Here is an 18,667-nt window from a genome sequence, read left to right on the forward strand (position 1 = left end):
TTATTATTGTGGAAATATACATTTCACTTGTGCATTGATTTTTTTCAAAGAAAGCAAAATTTAAGTATTTTTACCATTTCAAATGACCAACTATCCATTTTTATCATCTAGCTACCCACAAATTACAGAATTTTCCAGGGGTTGAATTACCATGAACATCTTGTCCCATCCATATCCAAAAAGGAATCTTGAAGGCTTCCAGTAAGAACCCAGTATTTCCCAGAGCAGCCCATTCTACTTAGGGATGGAATCCCAATTGTTAGGAGGCTTTTCCACACCAAGTCTAGATTTGGTCTGATCCAGTGTCCATACATTCCTCCTCCTCCTATCCTTCACGGCCCCAATGAACAAATACTCCCCCCCTTGTCCATGGAAATCCTTCTAACACTTAAAGATCTAACCCTGTGAAGTCATTATCTTCTTTCCTCAAGATCAAACTACCTCCAGTTTGAATTAAGCAATTCTGGATTCATGAGACAAAAATCAAAACAGCAGGTTGATCGTTCCCTAAAGAATTTAGATCATATGGTCCAAGTACAAGGAGGCATTTTTGGAAGTGGGAATTTATAGGACTCAGTGACTGGTTCAAGGTCAATCAGGGGTGGGGAGGAATAGAAAATAGCTCCCGAGGCTTCAAGCTTGGAAGAATGGTGGCGTAAAGGACTAAAACAGGAAATTTCGGTGAGAAAGATGGGAGGAAAAAGAAAAGGGCACAGAGGGATTAGGAAAAATAATGGAGAGTTCAGTCCCGCATCCATCTAATTTAAAGGAGATCCAAATAGCAATCAAGCTAAACAAACCTACTATCTGGCTAATTCTGGCAAAATAAAAGACTTCATCCCTGAATTATGTGAATAAGTTGGTTGTATAAGAGTAACTATAAATGGTTTCATTGAGGCTTGCCCATTTTGATTTACCAGTTTATAAAACACCCAATAGACTGCATGAAGAAGTGGATTGTGCTTTAATATCCACATAGGCACATCCTTAATAATCACAACAGATCTTCACATTTATCTGTGTTGGACTTTTGCAGCTCAGCAGAATAAGTGAGACGAGTAAGTCATCTCCCACGAGATCACTACAGGGCAGTTATCTCATTTATGGAGCTATAAAACCAGACTGAAAAGTAGACATTTTCCACATCCACAGTATTTAGGGAGGAAAAGTGACCTGCAGCAGTGTCTTTGAGAACATTTCTTTCTCCTTTTTGTTGAAAGTGTGAGAAAGCACGATTTGAACCCTTGGAGAAAAGTAGTGTTTAGATGTTCGGAAAGACAATTTTGAGGGTTTCTTCCCCTCCCAAAGAGAAAAATAATGAATGGTTGACAAAAGCTTCTCTCATGACGTTAAGTAGCCACTGATTGGTTAAGGATAGAAATAGGAGGAATCTCATTGTGTTCGGTATCATCCTTGTGAATTAGAAGTTGCAATAATAAAAGTCATATCAGAAGGCATTAACAGGGGAGTTGTTGCAAGGTAAGGAGTTGGAGAAATGGTTAACAAGGCATCTGTATTCTAAGCCATGGGATGGTAGCATTTAGATAGCTTGAAATAACCTTAGAAATTGAATTCATCTTTAGGAGGATGGAGGCCCAATGAAGTTAAGTGAGCTCATGTGTCTCATAGACAGAGAACAAAATCATATCCCCAAAGTCGAAATTTCATGGTCTTTTCACTCCACTACAACTTGTGTGTGTGTGTTTAGTAAGAGCCTTTAAATAATTTATCTCACAATTTGCTCCATTGGGCTTCCCTCCATATACTCACGGCTCCATTTCTTAAGCTTAACTGCATCTCTTCCCCCAAAATAGATGGAATGAGATTGAAAATATAAATCGACTGGAGAATCATTAAAGGAATTCTTGAGGAAAAAAGTTAGGTGGGTCTATTACATCATTAAGCTTTGGAGTTTGACCTCAATAAGCATTCAATGACCATCAGGGTCAGACCCAGGGTTGGCCCCTCTGGCCACCATCTTATCTTTGGCCCATCTCCAGTCTGGCCTCGGGTGAATTTCCTTTCACTTTATCCAGCAAGGTCACTTCCCCTAAGTGGGGACTTCCCAGGTTAGAAAGTAAACTCCCTGAGGGCAGGGATTGTTAAAGCTTTGCATTTCTACCCCAGCACTTAGCACATTCAATGCTAATTAAGTGTTTTCTCTCTCTCCCTTCCCTCCCTCTCTTTCCTCGACAAGCCTTCAGGGAAAGGAAGATCTCTAACAATTCTGGAGGCACTGCTTCGATTCCAAACTCTTTTTTATAAGTCAGTTTTTGAGGAGCATTTTTTTTTCTTATTTTTCTCGGAACTGAGTCCTAAGAAGCCAGAGCTGTTCTCCCCAAGATCTAATCTTTGTCTAACTGGTCCCCAGCTGACTACAAGGGGAGGGTGGTTTTCTGACGGGTCTCAGAAGGGAATGACCCAGTCCTTCTTTGCAAGAGGGCGCTGGATAACTAGCAGCACCAGAGGTCACCTTAAGAGATCTTCCAGGCCACTCGAGTGCCTCCACAGTCCCATTTGTTCCCCAGGAGCTCCAGGAGGCTTAGAAACAGCTCAGACTAGTTCAGCAGCCACTTTTAGCCAGAATCTTAGAGAAAGTTCTTAAATGGCTTAGCCCAGTGATCCATGGCCCACAGGGAGCACGGAAATCTGTTTAGGGTACGAAGCTTCAATATTCTACTCTTTTTCTCCACAAACCAAATGGTGAGGAGTCGGCTCAAGAGCTAATCGAGACCCCAAATCCCTCCCCCTGATTTTCCAGCTCCTATTTTCGGCCTCCATCATTGTCCATCCCCATCATCCTCCTTGTACCTCTTGTTTATATAGCAATGACTAGTGCCAGGCTCTTTGCTAACCTCTCTGCAAACATTTCCTCTTCTGATCTTCGCACCGACCCTGGGATACGGATGCTGTTATTACCTCCATACTGTCGCTGGGGAAACCAAGGCAGACCGAGGTTAAAGACACAGAGCGGCTCGTTCTCTGACGAGTTTAACCTCCTCTTCCTCATCCTCAGCCTGCTTCTGCCTCAGCCCCGCAGCTGGCCAGCCCTGGGAGGCCCCCAGAGAGCATGAGAGCCCTCAGCCTTGTCTGGCCTCTCTTGCAGCTGCTGCTTCCCCGCCCTCCCTTAGACTGCATCTGTCCCTACAGCAGACAGCTGTGGAGGGCAGGGTGAGGGGAGAGGGACCAGTAGCCACGGCTGCAGTGGAGCCAGGGCTGGACGCTGCCGGCGTAGGGAGGAGGGGAAGCTCAGGGGCCGCGTTGTATCCCCACAGCCCCACTCTCCGTAGTACCGGCCAGGCAGTAATGCTTAGTATTTATGGAGAAGACCATATTTTTAAATCTATAAAATACAATCCCAAGGACTCGATGATGTAGAACTGGAGGAGGCAAGTAAGAGACACAGTTAGTTGGAGTCATGGCTTACAGACTCCTTCCCCGGCACCTCATCGGATAGCATGGCGGCTGTCCAGATTGTCTTGTGCGGAACAGGCTGTTGCTGTGTAAATAGTCGCCCCGTTGCCACAGTAACTCACTGTCCGGCCGAGGGAACATCCCCGCCAGGAGAAGCCCTGGATTGGGAGTCTGCGGACCTAGAACAGAAAGTCGGGATTCTGCCCCTGGGCCGCAGACTCTCATTCGGGTCAAGTCCAGAATCGTTTCCTCTCTTGCTAAAGTCTTTAACTTGGGGTCAAACGTCAGTTCCCTAAGGGCAGCGTGAGGGAGGAGGATGGTCAGCAGCAAGCAGTTTACTGGGGGAACCTGGGCTGTGATGGACCCCAAGCCCGCCATGAGTCAGTGGCCTGCATTAGGAAACGCGGGGCTTCCAGAGACAAGGAGCCGACTCCCTCTGCCCCTGCCCACTCGCCTCTCTGCAGTCCAGGTCTGGGCACTGGGGCCTGAGGAGTCCGTTAATCTAGATGGGACCCAGACAACACGGAGGCCGAGGGAAAGGGCTGGTGATGTTTAACCCGTGGGAGGAAATGGCTTAAGAAGGTCATGGTCACATCCAAGCCCCCACGAGATGTTCTTGGGGAAGCGGAACGAGGCTTTGGGGCATCCTGGGGAGAACAGGAGCCACAGCGTTAGGTTTGAGGGCAGGGAAACCTCAGTGGGGTCTGAGAGCCGGAGGGACTGGCCGCCCGCTCTGTCCAAACCGAGTCAGACAGGGAAGAAATCTCCACCATGGCCCCCGGCTCCTGCTGCTGCCTCCGAGGAGGGGGGCCAGGGCAGCCCTGGGCTTACACTTGCCTCTCTGCAACTTCCCTGTTGCTCCACGTTCTGCCTCTGACCCCAGCGGGGCCAAACTGACCCAGAGCAGCCCCTGTTCCCCAGGGGGCCCTTCAGTTACTTGCACACAGTCTCACGTCCCCGAGTCCGCCTCCCAAAGGCCATGGGACCCCACACAAACAGAGGAGCAAAGCAAGCTGCCCCCACCCCCAGCTGTGCTTTATCAGTCCCTCCCACCAACTAGGACATGAGCTCAACGCCCCAGGTGAGAGCCGTGATCACCTCCCTGTTTCTGCTTTCCAACAAGCACAGCGGTCCAGAAAGTGCCCAGGCCGCCCGGGGAGCCGGGGGTCTCCGCCCTCATCGGGGGTCTCCAAGCAAAGCTTCTCGGGCTCTGGTCCGAACCCGAGTGTCAGTCTGGGCTTTTTGGTACCAGATCCTTAGCATCTCTCGAGCCGTGGGCCTCTGGCACCGAGTGTTTGCAAAGCACTTGACAAAAACTTGAAGAACCGTACACAGTGGCTCCAACTTGACCTCTGAGTGTTTTAGACTAGACTTGAGGATTGATTGGCATGGGGAACTCCCAGAGAAGACAAGCCCTCCCCCTAGGCAGGTTCTGCCAAATTCTCAAAGCCTCAGAAAGCTGTGAGCGCAGCCCAGGGGGTAAAGCGTCTGCCTCAGAGACTTGGATTCATGAGGCTGGGAACACGACTTGTCTTCCTGGGGAACTCTTCCAAGGCAATAACTGAACTACAGCCTCATTAACCTCTAACTAGCCGGTGCCGGAGTTAGGGCCCTGGGCTTTGAGTTAGGAAGACCTGAACTTCAATCCAGCTTCATCAACTTCCTACTTATGTGACTATGAACAAGGACTTTGAGCTCCCCTTCAATTTTCCCATATTTGAAAACCTTTGAATACTATAATTGCTAGTGATTATTATTATTATTATTATTATTAATATATTATCTCATTTAAGTACCACAGCAACCCTAGGAGGTAGGCGCTCCAAGCATTAGTATCTCCATCTCACAGATAAGGAGCAATCGAAATGATTTGTCCATAATCACAACTAGTAACAGTGGCAAGATTTGAACCAGTCTTTCAGACTCACTACTTAAGTATTAGTTAACCCACTTACCCACCTCTAAGGAGCCTTCCTTTATTCTCCCCACTCATCCTTTCCCTAGCTTCCCTCTCTTCCCCCCCAAAAAGCAGAGATCTCCCACTGCATCCAGGACCATCCCCATCATCCTGATCTCTCTCTGGCCACTGGACCCAGATGGCTCTGGAGGGGAAAGTGAGACCAGTGACCTTGCCCAGCCCCCCTCCCTTGGACGTCACTTCTCTGATGTCATAGTCTTTGAGAAAGAGGGACAAAGAACAATATTCCCCTATATCCCAGACACCAAGTCCAGGCACTGAGAATACGCGGAAAAAGTGAAAAAGTTCTTACTCTCCAAGAGCCAACTAACATACGGACGATGAAGCAAATAGAAAATAGTGTGATTTCAGTGAGATGGGACTCTACAGGTGGGGAGAAGGCCGTTCCAAAATGGCAGAGAAGAGGAATACATCCCAAAATGTATTGGGGGAAGGGGGGACAGCCCGAGCACACAAAGGCAAGGGACAAAGTCTGTGGACCAGGGGTAGCTAGATCAGTAGAGCTGGAAAGATGGGAAGATCTCTGGGAATGGGAAGATATGTCATAGTATAGAGAGGCTGGAGAGAGACTGTGCTTAAAATACCAGATAAGAGAGTGGGCATTTTATACCAGAGGTAATAGTGAGCTACTGAAGCTTACTGAGCATTTTATCCAGTTATGCAGCCCTTTCTTTATTACAGGACTCCAGGAGGTAAAATCTCTCTCTCCCGTCTGTCCTTTAAAGTGTGGTGTACTTGGTGAATATTACATATAAAAACAATCAAACTTATTAAAAAAAATGGGTCAGGGAAACAAGTTGGTTAAGTGGTCACCCTTTCAACAACAGGTTATTTGACACAATCTAAGCAATGTTTTTTCCTTCAGTCTTCCAGCTTGATGCTAAAACATTTGGGACTTCTTTTTTTTGAAACTGGAAGACAAAAATATCGATGAAGATTAAGAAATAAACTGGGCCAAAGCTCAGAGATTATATTCAGACTGAAGTTCTTCTGAAGCCCCAGTCTAATTAACAGCAGACTTGAGTTATATACACTCCAGAGTGCATCTAAAGCTTTATGGGCTGCCAAAAGCTGCCTTCTAGCTTTATCACATGCATTGAAAACTAAAAATCAGTTCGCTCTTGAAAAACAAATTACGAAGTAGCCTTCCCATTAAAAACAGAGACAGTAAAATGGAACAACATATGGAAAGAAAGATTATGGGATTAGCTAATTACATGATATGCCTAAGAATACTACACAGGAACCAATTCTTGGGGGGAGGGGAGGGAGCTCTACAAAGTTCAAATAAAGTAAATGCATTGTTCTCCATTAGCAAATTCTCAGCATCTTTATTTTCCCCTCAAGAAAGAGATAGAAATTACAGAGACCACATAGAGCTACAGTTTCTTAATCTACAATATTCACACTTAAGAAAAAAAAAAACCCTCAAGAAACTGGAAACTATTCAGAAATAACTTGTTAGTACATAGTGTTTATTATGCATAAACTTCTTTTCTTATTCATAATTTGTTTTCCTTTTCTTCTGATGATTATAGTGTTGTATTTGAATATTAATGTAGTAACATAAACGTCTGAATTGTTATCTCCATTTTCTTTAATTAGAAATAGACACTGTGTTCAAAGTGATCCTTTTTCCTAGAACTCTAAATCTTGAACAAGTGAGTGAACAACTTTCACTTCATTGTCCCAGTGGCTAGATATCTCAACATATACACTACCTACCCCTGGAGCATGGAATTATGACAAATTTTGTTTATTTCTCATTCATATTCTCTCTCTCTCTCTCTCTCTCTCTCTCTCTCTCTCTCTCTCTCTCTCTCTCTCTCTCTCTCTCTTTCTCTCTTTCCTCAGTCTGTCTGTCTCTCACTGTTTCTCTCTGTTTCTTCCTGTCTCTCTTTGTCTCTGTCTCTGTCTCTCTCTGTCTGTCAGTTTTTTCTCTTTCTGTATATATTTATATAGTTCCAGTGCCAGGTCAGAGTAGCAGAGAAGTTTGTAAATTAAAAGGGGGGAGGGGGAGAGTGGAGTTTCAGTTAAGAAAATCATAATTTTTCCATAAAAAGAACATCAAATAATAGTTTACTAAGTGTATATGTATACACTCACATTTTTAAGACAAGTGACTGACTTGTTTTATCTAATTTTTGAAATGGGAATTCCTGCTAATTTAATGAAAAGGCTTTTCAAAACACACATCAATGACTACCCCTCAAAATAGTCCAAATAGTATGGCAACTCCTCAAATGAAGAGGAAACTGCTTTAAAAAATAAAGCATATTATGACTATAAGGAAACTTTTAAGTTCAATGGAAATGGATAGGTAATCTAAAAATAAAAGCAATTTTATTTGCAAATTCCATACCCAACCTAACATACTTCTCATTGGCCATTTTAAATTTATAATCTCATTCCCACAAATATAAACATAAACTACTTTAAGAGGATAGGATTAAGAAGATGGACCCAACATGATACAGCTAATATGTGCACAAATGAAGTACAAATGCCCCCAGTTAGCCAGATCATCCCCTTCCCCCACAGTCCAGACTGTTTACAACTCATATGGACATGCATCCCATTTAACACTTGAGCGACTAAACAAGCTTAGCCCGGACTCCCCTTGCCCAAAGCAAAGTCTAATACTTGATCCATGGAGTTAAATTTTAACCGCCAGGGCCACAACATTATGGAGTTCATCTTTAATTAAAATGAATGAATACTCTTTTCCACACTTGAGTTTCTACACGTACACCCCCAAATAAATTTACTCCCTAACAGTAAGCCAAAGAACCCCCCTCCCCCAAGTACAAAAGCCCCCATCCTGAGTTTGACATCCTGCTTCTCTATGTCTTGTGGTCTAAAACACTTAACCCATTTCAACTCATATTGCTTTTGTCCATCCCGCCGGAACTAGTTCTCCTAGACTCCTGACTGGGGTGGGGGGGAGGGGGAAGATGAAAAGGGGGAGTCACTTACCTTCAGGGAAAGGGTTGGGCTGCACCACAAAAAGGAAGGCTCGGACAACTCGGAACAAAATTTCGATGGGCCCCGAATCGACATGTACGTTAGTCTCATAGTTCCCAGCAGGGAGGTACCCCAAGTCCAGAGTTCCCGAGGTGTCCCGGGGCACAGCCTGCCCCTCCGAAACGGGCCCTCCGAGCAGCGCCAGCAGCAGCGGTAAACAGAGGACGAGAGCCATAGTTTAACAAGATTCAGAAAACATGAGGAGGGATTGGGGGGGCTCGCTTCTGCTTCTGAAGCTGGGAAGTGTTTCTGGCAGGTGGCGAGCCGGGTTTCTGTGAAGCAGACCAGTGACATGGGCAGGTGTGTTCATCAGGCTTCCCAGACGGCTGCTCCTCCTCCTCCCCGGATTAAGTGGGCATGTGCTCGGAGCTGATGGAGGAGGTCTTTCCTAGGAGTGAGAAGGACACCAACCCTGGCAAAGAGATAAGGAAAAAAAAAAGCTTAATACCCACATCCTCCCCTTGGGAGGCTCTCCACTAGGAAGGGAGAGGTTCCCACCTAAGTTACGGGAAAGCTTAGTCTGATTCAGGTAAACATGCATAACAATAGCTTCCATTTCCAAAGGCTTTAGTTGGTCAGGTGATTTACAGAGAACCTTCAAAACAATTCCTAGAGATAGGGGACCTGGATTTACAAATGAGGAAACAAAGTCCAGAACTAAGTGACTCTGGAGAGCTCCCCCAGACCTTGGGTGAGTGTGGAAGAAAGGGCTGGACCTTGGCTCTAAGATGCTTTATCTGAGAGAGAGAGAAGCTTCTACTTCAGAACCAAACCTTCCTTTCACTCCCCAAGCTGCACTCTGCAATAATGGTTTTCCCATTAGAATCTAAGCTCCTGGTAGATAAGGCTTGGCTGGATTGCTTGAATCCCCAGCACTTAGCACGGCACCTGGCACCCAAAAGCACTTAATAAACGTCTGGGCTCCCTGTCAGAATCAGGGCACGTTGAAGTTAGAAATCAGACAGGAGTTTGTAGTGCTGATGAGAAAAGGGAGGTGGAGGGGAGGACTCAGATCCTTAAAGATCCTTCATCTGTAAAATGTAGGATGATCTCTAAAGCTCCTTCCAGCTCTGCCTCTGACATTCCGGGAGTCTATTCTGGGAACGTTAAGAAGTCAGACAATATGCTCTGGCCATGCTTTTCTCCCAGGATTCAGAAGGGTCCCTTGCTGCAGCAGAAGGTCTACTTGATTTCTCCCAGAGAGCAGGTAAGTGCTGCCCGTTGTTCCTACCTGGCAGTTTCCAAATCTACCTTTTATCTATATTCTATTTCCCAGGGAACCATGCAGGTCGAATGAGGGGTTGGCTCTCAGGGGTCCAGAACTGCTTAGGCTGTTCAGGTTTCTGAGGCCTCATAGCCATTTAAAAGAAAGAAAGGAAGAAAATATAGGGCACACACAAAAAAGTAAGACATAATTAGAATTTATTATTTAGCAATTGCTTTTCTAATCTTTTTTCCATTGAAATGCCCTAATTATTATGGGGAAATCTGGCTTTCATACAATGTCACATTTGATATTAAGCCTAGTTAAAGCCATTCAAATGTTTATCTCCTGGATTTTAGAGCTGAAGGGGATCTCAGAGATTATCTAGTATCCCCATCAATTTGTGGATGAGGGAAACTGAGGCTACGATTCATACAAGTGGCAGAGCCAGTATTCTACAGTTGCTGTATCTGAGAGTAGTTTGAAGGGAAGGTCCAATGATTCTCATTTTATACCTGAGTCTTCACTCCCCCTGATTAGAAGCATTTTTCCCATCATTCCCTGTCACTTCTATACTTTCCCCTTCCTCTTCCTCTCTGCCTCAGTCTTTACACTTGGGAGCATCAACTTACATTGTTACCCTCTCCAATCAAAGCTTCTCCTTCCCTAGCTTATCATCTTTAAGTTCCACGAGTTATATCTTCCCTAGACCCATCGCATACAGAGATGTTCATTTCTTTGATCTGGTCCTATGTGCTCACATCTTCACAATCCATGAGTAAACTGTCTTTCTCTGACTAGGATTTCTTGTCCTTCCATCTTTTACTCTCAGGTCATACCCCACCTTCCAGTTAGTCCAACTCTAGCCTGGTTTTCCCAAGCCATCATCCCTGCTCCAGCCTCACCTTCAAAATCTTGAACTCAGTCTATTTAAACTTTTTAAAATCCTAAATCTGGAATATTGCCCCCTGTTATACACCTTTTCTGCTTCTCTTCCCAGAAGTCAGAGTGCTAACCAGATCCATCCACTACAAATTTGTTATCTGATCTCAGTGGTACATGATGTTTTTATTTTTCCATGATTGATTCAGTCACACGAATCTCAGAGGTAGTTCTCACCTTTTCTCCCTCTTCCCCAAATATCCAAATCATTCTTTCTCTCTGCAAAGGATTTCATCTTACACTTCACTGTAAAAAATGAGGCCATCTGTTGAAAGCTCCATTTATTCTCCAATTTTATATTTTAAATCCCTTCACCCCCCTACTCACACACTTTCCCTCTCCCTCTGTTCCTCTTATAGAGGAAGAGGTAGTCCTTTTCTGGACCACTAGCAGTTCATTTAGAGGTGCTTTTGATCCTTTTCTGCCTAAGGACCCTTTGGAACATCCCCTTCCTCTGATTTTTAATCTCCCATTATTCACTGAATCCTCATCTACACTCTTTCAAATTGCTTCCAAATATTCCTAGATCTCCATGCTTGGAGGGGAAGGGGGGAACTTTCCTTTGAATTCCCTATTCCTTCAATATTCTTCAGCTGAGAAATCCTAAAGTTTGCCCTGGAGTTATTGCTCCTACCTAGGCCCTTTTGATTGGTGTTCAATAAATCTAAAAGCAAGGCTAAAAGATAAAAAAGTTTAATTAGCATAAACTAATGAACAGTTGGTAGATGGCTAGCCAACTCTGCTGAAGAACATACATTTTGGATGTTACATAGGCTTAAGGCAGGACCTGGGGTCAGAAAGACATCTTCCCGAGTTAAAATCTGGCTTTGAACACAATAACTATGTGACCTTGGGCGAGCCATTTAACCCTGTTTATCTCAGTTTTCTTATCTATTAAATGATCTGGGGAAGGAAATGGCAAACCATTCTAGTACCTGCCAAGAAAACCTCAACTGAGGTCATGAAGAGTTGGAATCACTGAAAATGACTGAAATGACACAGCTTTAGGCAGTCAGGTTGCTCAGCGATATTCCTTATTTCAGAGGTAGAGAAGAGACAAACTGTGAGGTGATTTAGGGATTAGGAGCATGAGTCACCATTACTGTCCCTATTGGTCCTGTCATCAGATTATCTTGGGAGGTGGGAGGTCTTTAGTTAATCCCATCACCCTATCCAAGTGGGAGCTCTCTTTTGAAATAGAATCAACACTTCCCCATGGGGTCCACTTCTTTGACCTCAGAGTTACTATTTCTGGGGAGATATTTCAAAGGAAGAGAATATAGTTCCCTTAAATTTACAGCATGGTCCATTTCATCCACATCTTTCTTCCAAAACCTGTCTTCCATAAAAGACATCTACGCTTTCTGCCTGAGCATTCTCAACTCCCTCTCACTTCTTACTCTCTGGATTCCCAATTCAGTCAGCTAAAACCATTTCCTCTGTGGTTTCCAGTGATCTCTTACTTGGCAGAGCGTGGCTTTCCGTCCTCATGCTTTGGGATCTCTCAGCAGCACACAGTATTTCGGATACCCCTCCTCCTAAGCGAATCTCTTTTTTTCTAGGTTTTCATGACTCTCCCCTCCCTCTCCTGGGTGTCTAGTTTCCCCTAGATCTCTCGGTAGATCATCATTCATGTCTCATCAGCACGCACTTCTCTTGCCTTTCACCCCCTCCTCTCTCCCTCTCTTGTACCCTGCCCCTCTCCCACATGCCCCCTTTTTTCTATGGATTAAAGGTCCTCTGAATACTGAGCCACAACTTACTCCTTTGTCCATCTAAGCTCCCAAAGAACTCTTCACCTTTCCCCCTCCTCTCCTAACTTCATTCTTTCAGCCTTTCCATCATGAGCCTCTCAATCCTCAAATCACTGCCATGTTTTGTGGACACTGCCTCTGGTAGTACAACCTCCCAAGGTTATGGCCTTCACCAAGGCTTGCTACAGTTTCCTAACTGGGCTTCCTTCTCCAGCCTTTCCCGGTCCAGTCTTTTCTCCACAAAGTTGCCAAAGGAAAGTTCCGAGAACTCGAATCTGGTCGTGTCACTTGCCTACTCAGCGAGATCTACAGGCTTCCACTGCTGCCTCAGCCCCCCAAATCTGGACCAGACACTCAATTCTCCTCTGATTAGTGGAATCCCTACTTCAAAGTTCAGCTCCTTCACAGGACTAATCCTGGCAAATACCCTACACAATTACTTTGGATTTTCTTTCTGTGTACTCATCTTCCTCACAAGAGGGGGTAAGCACTTTGAAAATAGGAGCCTAGAACCTGGTAAGTGTTTAATAAATGTGGGATCGGCCCAGGGTGGAAGAAAATACCCATAGGCTTTGCTGGCAGGTAAACGTTACCTCATTTTCAGCAACTGGCAGAAAACAAAATGAGCTTTAGGATGCTAAGTCATCCGAGTCATGACCTGCCCAATTAGAAAAGCCATGATGTGGAAGGGCACCAGAAACCAGATGCAAAGACACCTCAGGTGTCGTGCAACCTGTTCAGTTTCAGGAAAATAAAAGAACCAAGGGAGGCTCAGGATAATGACTTGGAATTCACTCCCAAAGCTGATGGTCACAAAGACCCTGGTTTTGGAGGTTCTGATTACATGATGTTGTGGTGTGCGCTCGCACTCGGGGGTTTCCCTGGGGAGTATCAGAACTCGGTTTATGTTTTGGGTCTTCCCAGTGAGAAGGTGACTTCACCTCCTATGCAAACAGCCAGGTTAGCAAACATTGAATATAGGTGAGGTTACATTTAACCCAACAGAAAATACGAAGCACATGCGCCCCATTCCAAAAACAGCCAGAACAATTCTCCCCTCTTTTTGAGCCTCCCCCTTCCATGGGCACCCATCTGATAGCACTACCTGGGAACACCTGCCCAAAAAGTCCTCTCACTTTATAGAATCACCTGGGGAGTGTGCCCCCCCCCCAAGTTACCTACCTTATAGCTCTCCTTAGGGAGATGCTATGAATTCAAAAAGGATTTGGTGTTGCCACAAAGCCTGTCCTTGTGTTTAATCTTATATTTAATTTAGAAGGAACCAAATAAACAACGCCCACCTGGCTTTCCAGACTTACTGAGCATTAGTCTCTTCGCATTTGTTTTCTGTACCACACTCTCCTAAATCATAAGTTAAATGAAAAGGTATCCCCACCATCCAATGGTAGCAATTCTTTCAAAACACAGGATTCCTGGAGTAAAACTAAACTCACTCAGTGGAACCTAGTTTCAGTAGCATAAAGGCTTCAGGCCTTTGAATTCTGGGCAAAAGCAGTGGGGAGTGGGAGGAGGGAGGAAGGTGGCAACAGTGGCTCCTGGAGTAAACAGATTTACAGCTGTGCTGCTGCAATGGAGGAAGTTTAAAAATCATTAACCTGGAGCTGGAAGAGACAATGGCCAGCTAATGTGAACTCCATTTTACAAAGACGGAGCTGAGGTTTAAGTAAAATCAGTGGCCCAGGGCCAAAATTAAGCTCTAGAGCAAAGCCCTGAATCTGGTTCTCCTGCTGCCCCTCAGGAGGGAGAAGAGACCCCTCGGGGAAGAGGGAGAGGCTATGTCACCCCCTTTTCCGTTCTGCCCAAGGCTAGCCTGTTTCCCAGGAATATTCTCATGTCTTATTTTATCTTCCAGATCAAATTAAGAACTTGGAGGGGGGCAATGTTCATTCAGTAACGCTCTGAGCACAGCTAAACCTTCAAATTACGGTCTACACTGGATTCAAAGCAAGACTAGGGTTTTGTCTTTAGAGCTTTAGAGCGGAGAGTTTTGTGCCTGCTCTGGGCCTTCCCCAGTGACAATCTCATGTTATCCTGCCTCGGGCAGGATATTTCTGGGAACTTCTGAAGGCCCCTATCTAAGGATGATCCATCTAGTTCATGGTTCCAGATTTCTACGTTGACAGGAAAGAGGCACAAATACCATCAGATCTCCCAAGATTGACACACATCATTTCGGTTCAAAGGAGCCCCCGCCGCCAACTAATCCAACTCATCCCCAAAAGGCATTTCGCACTGTAGCATCCCTGACAGGAGATAAGGTAGCTTGGACTTGAGGGCGTCCCGGTGAAGGAGAAAGCTTTGGCTCCGGAGGGAAGCCATACCTCTTTTGGACAGCTCTAACTGTTCCCTAGGTGCTTTCTTGACACTAAGGCTAAAGCCACCTCTTTGGGACTTCCACCCATCGCTCCTGGATCTGCCCTGGGGGCCAAGCGGAAGCCCCCCGCTCCCCGGACCACGTGAGGGTCCTTCCCATCGAGCCATCTCTATCTTTGCTATTTGACCCGATTCCAATTCTCTGGCCCGGCTTTGGGGGATAGAGAACAGAATCCGGGAGGGCTCCCGAATCCGGGAGGGCTTGGGAGGGCTGAGCACAGCATTTGGAAGCTAGAAGGGGGATCATCGTGTAGATCAAGAAAGGAACTCCCAGGCAGCTTACATTCATTGGTCCAGGGATGACCCTCCCGGTAGTCCCAGCGTCTGGGGTATAGAACTAACTCTAGGGGTATGATTGTCACCCCTAAAATGGGAGAGATCCCAGCTTTAAAACCAAACCCAACATAACGTGGCTCTTGGCACCTAAATCTGAGGTCTGAGTTTCTAGCCTGGCTGAGGTCGTCGATACCTTTGTCATCTTAGACACTGGCTGGGTTTGAGTTTTTCATTTGTAAAATGAGGCGGGTGGGCTGGATGATCTCCAAGGGCCCTTCCAGCCAGAAAGCCTACAAGCCCCAGGCCCCTGCCTCGTGTAAATCCTGCTTCCTCCCCCCACCCCCCAATCCCCCTCTCCGTACGTCGAACTACAAGTCTCGTACTCGGGCTCCGAGGTCGGGGGGAGGGACAGAAAACCCCTGCTAATCCCTCCCTGACACTTCGGAGCCTTAAAAAGCATCAGTATCTGCTCGGCGACAGGACTCTCCGAAACGTTCAGGCCGGGGACCGGTCCCCATTCAGCCCCAAAGCTCTCCCTATAGCAACCGCTTGTCACCAGCAGAGAAGGAGGGCGTCCTCCCCACCCCCTTTCTCTTTTTAAGTATTCTCTAGGCGGCCCGCAGAACCCACCAGCTCTCCACTGGCCTCCCGCCCCCTCCCCCATATTCCCCCCTGTCCTCGCCCCTCTCCCTCCCTCCTCCCTCCCCCCGCTCCCGTGCACCAAAGCAGTAGAATACAAAGGCGATTTCAAAGGAAGGAAGCCCGGGCCAGGAGTGCGGGGAGAGGGGCCAGCCTCCGGCACCGACCCGCTAAGGGGAGGGGCGCGCGGGGTTACCCGGAGTAACTTGACTGGAACTTGCCCAGGGAAGAGCGGAGCCTGGCGGCAGCAGGCTCTTCGGCCGGGGGGCGGGGGGAGGGTAACGGCATTCCGAGCCCCCCTCCCAGGACGGCTCTCGCACCGTGTGGTTGCCCAGGAGCGGGACCGGCCGAGACTCGGAGGGTTTGAGGGAGGGGGTGGTCCGAGGCGCCTAAACTCCCGGCTCAACCCAAGCTCCTCCTCTCTCCATGTCTGTCCTTTGTTGTCCGGGACCGGCGGCCGGGGACTGAGCTCGGACTGGCCGCGGGTCCGAGCCCGGATCCCCTAACTCCGGAGCCCTTCCCACACCCCACGCCCCCCCTACCCGTGCGCCGAGCCCGAGCTTCCGCCCACGCCGGATAATCGAAAGCTTCCACTTTTTCCTTTCTCCTCCCCAGGGCAGGGTCCGGGTCCCAGCCTTGGAGGGCTCAGCGCTCGGGGACAAGCAGGAAGATGCTCTGGGTCGGAATCCCGCGGGAGCAAAGAGGTGGGGAGAAGGGGAGGGGAGAGAGAGGGAGGGGAAGGGAAGGGGGGTGGGGACGGAGCTCCTGTGATCCGTCTGGTGGTTTCTGCTGCTCCATTCCCGCAAACTAGGTAACGCTCCATCCCCAAAGCTTCCCGGAGGGGAAGCCGGGCGGGAGGGACGATCGCTCTGGGCTCCTCGGGGAATCGCGCTCCTGAAGGAGAGCCCCGTCTTCCACCTTAGCAATGGAGCCGGCGTTCTTCTAACCCAGCCCGTCTCCCGTCGTGCCCTCCGCCCCCTCATCCCTACCTGCTCTCGCTACCACGCTTAGCTTCCTAGAAGGCGAGCCCGCGGTCCCAGAGGACCTCCAATAAAGTCACAACATGGTGGGGGGCGGGGGCGAGTCTTGCCCCCCTATTTTTCAACTCAGCCCCAACACAGACCGATTTACTCTCACGTCTCTTCCCCCAAGCCCTCCCTACTGCAAAGAGAAAACCCCCAGCTGCGCCGCTGGAAAATTACAGCAAAAGTCAAAAAAGTTTGCTCCCTGTTCGCGCCCCCCTTCCAGCCCCGATTCCCGGCGTCCTCCCCCCAGCCCGGGCTCTAGCCCCGCGCTCTTCCTGCCTCCACCTCCCGACGTCAAGTGTCTCTGTGGCCGCAGCCCCACCGGAGCCCTCGCCGCACACCTCTCCCCCCGGAGCTCGGCTTTGGGGGTTCCCTCCCATCCCGGCGCTCCCCATGGCTTCTAAGGGCCCGCGGTCTCCCCGCATTCCCTGTTCGGGGCCCTCCTCCTCTCCCCAGGTATTTCCCAGCTCCTGGAAGTGGCCCCCGCGGGGCGGGTACTCACCTCCCGGCAGCTGTTGGCAGCTGCTTTCCCCTCTCCCCCCTGCGTAGCTTAGCACCTAGTTCTGGGGCTGCAGCTGCGGCCGGGCTAAGGCACGTCGTGGACTCCCGCTCCCCTCCAGCACAGCTGCCGCTACCGCAGCCCAACCTCCTCCTCTTCCTCCTCCTCTTTCCCTCCTCCCTCCTCCTCCTCCCCCTGCCCGCACACACACCAGCCTCCCGTACTCGCTCCGTGCTCTGCAGCCCTCGAAGCCCCGGCTCATGAATGATTTATGAGGCACGGAACTGGCCTCCAGTTTCAGGGGACCACCGGCTGGGGTTCCGGAGAACCCTCCCCTCCCTTCCTCTTCCCGCACCTCTCTGTCCCCGCCCCCCCCCCCCCGTACCAGCCGGTGCAGGGGGCGCGGAACCGGCTCCGACTCCCAATGGGCAGAGGCTGGGGGCTTTTCGACTTTGGGAGGCTCGCCCTTCCCGCGGGCCAGCCGCTGGGCCCAAGGCCGCCCACCTTCGCCCTTTCCCCTCAATGGGGAGGGGAGAGGGGAGGTCACTTAGCTTCGCAGCTTGGGAACCACCGAGAAACTGGGGGACCTGTTGCGCCCTCAGAGCGAGCCTAAGTCCTAGGATTGGCCCGGGGGCTGGGGGGGGGTACGAAAGGCTGCGGAGTTTTAAATTTGTAAGAGAATCTTTTCTCCCCCTTCCCTTGTCCTCCCCACCTCCGGCCCCGAAAGGATGCCTGCAACTGCAGAGTCGGGTTGGAGAGCTAGGTGGAGAGCAGACAACGTCTCAGCTTCAGCTTCTCTGGCTGTCGTGCTCAATCTCTCCGTCTCTGTGTCTCTGTCCGTCTGTCTCTCTGTCTGTCTCTGTCTGCCTCTTTCTCCCCTTTCTCACACATATTTCAGGTAGAGGCTGAACCTCGCAAAGGACAAAATGGGAGTTTGCTTGTGAACCCGAAGCATGGAGATCCCCAGTTCCCCGACCCGGGACCTAATTCTCTCTGCACCCCGACTCCCTCATTGGCAAGCGCAGGACATTGCTCTCCTCGGATGGCTTTTCGAAGCAAAGGGAGTCTCCTCTGGGTAATTGGAGGCCACAGGCCCCCCGGAAACCTTGGGTGACGGCCCGGAGCCGCTCCCAGAGGAAGAATCGCCCCGAGGAGCCCCCATTGCTTTCTCCTTGTCCCTCTGTAATCTCCTTCACAAGCCACATTTACAGAGGCCTGGTGCTGGCCACGGGGGTGATTGAGCACGAGCTAAGAGCCTCAGGCCTTAAGAAGCCCCTCGGATGATACAGCGTGTGGCAAATGAGTAATTACAGCCCAGCCTAATTTGGGGGGAGAAGACAGGGCTGGAAGAGGAGAGACTTGGCCGGCAGGAGGTGGATGGTGCCTCCAGGGACGGATTTTCGCTTCCTTCTCCTCCCCAAATCCCGCATCTCACACGCAGCCCTCGACTCCACTTTGGGGCTAAATAGGTAAAATTTAATTAAATGTTGCTGGAGATCAGGACCGTGAGATTAGGAG

General features: G+C 48.6%; 1 protein-coding gene across 5 annotated transcripts in view; it reads right to left on the minus strand.

Annotated features, from left to right (window-relative positions):
* The window catches only part of PROM1 (prominin 1), a 132,398-nt gene extending 114,885 nt beyond the window's left edge, over positions 1-17,513 (minus strand). For 2 of the 5 annotated variants that reach the window (XM_051964061.1, XM_051964060.1), the window contains exons 1-2: positions 17,153-17,513; positions 8,369-8,828 (exon numbers count right to left, since the gene is read on the minus strand). In XM_051964061.1, coding sequence (XP_051820021.1) covers positions 8,369-8,591 — 223 coding nt within the window. In that variant the 5' untranslated portion in view covers positions 8,592-8,828; positions 17,153-17,513. Of the gene's footprint in view, positions 1-8,368; positions 8,829-16,167; positions 16,302-17,152 lie in introns of those variants that run through there. The other 3 variants (XM_051964059.1, XM_051964057.1, XM_051964058.1) reach the window with 3 other exon arrangements.
* Between the last annotated feature and the right edge of the window lie 1,154 nt (positions 17,514-18,667).

The sequence above is a fragment of the Antechinus flavipes genome, chromosome 6 (genome assembly GCF_016432865.1).
Source record: "Antechinus flavipes isolate AdamAnt ecotype Samford, QLD, Australia chromosome 6, AdamAnt_v2, whole genome shotgun sequence".
Classification (NCBI taxonomy): Eukaryota; Metazoa; Chordata; class Mammalia; order Dasyuromorphia; family Dasyuridae; genus Antechinus; species Antechinus flavipes.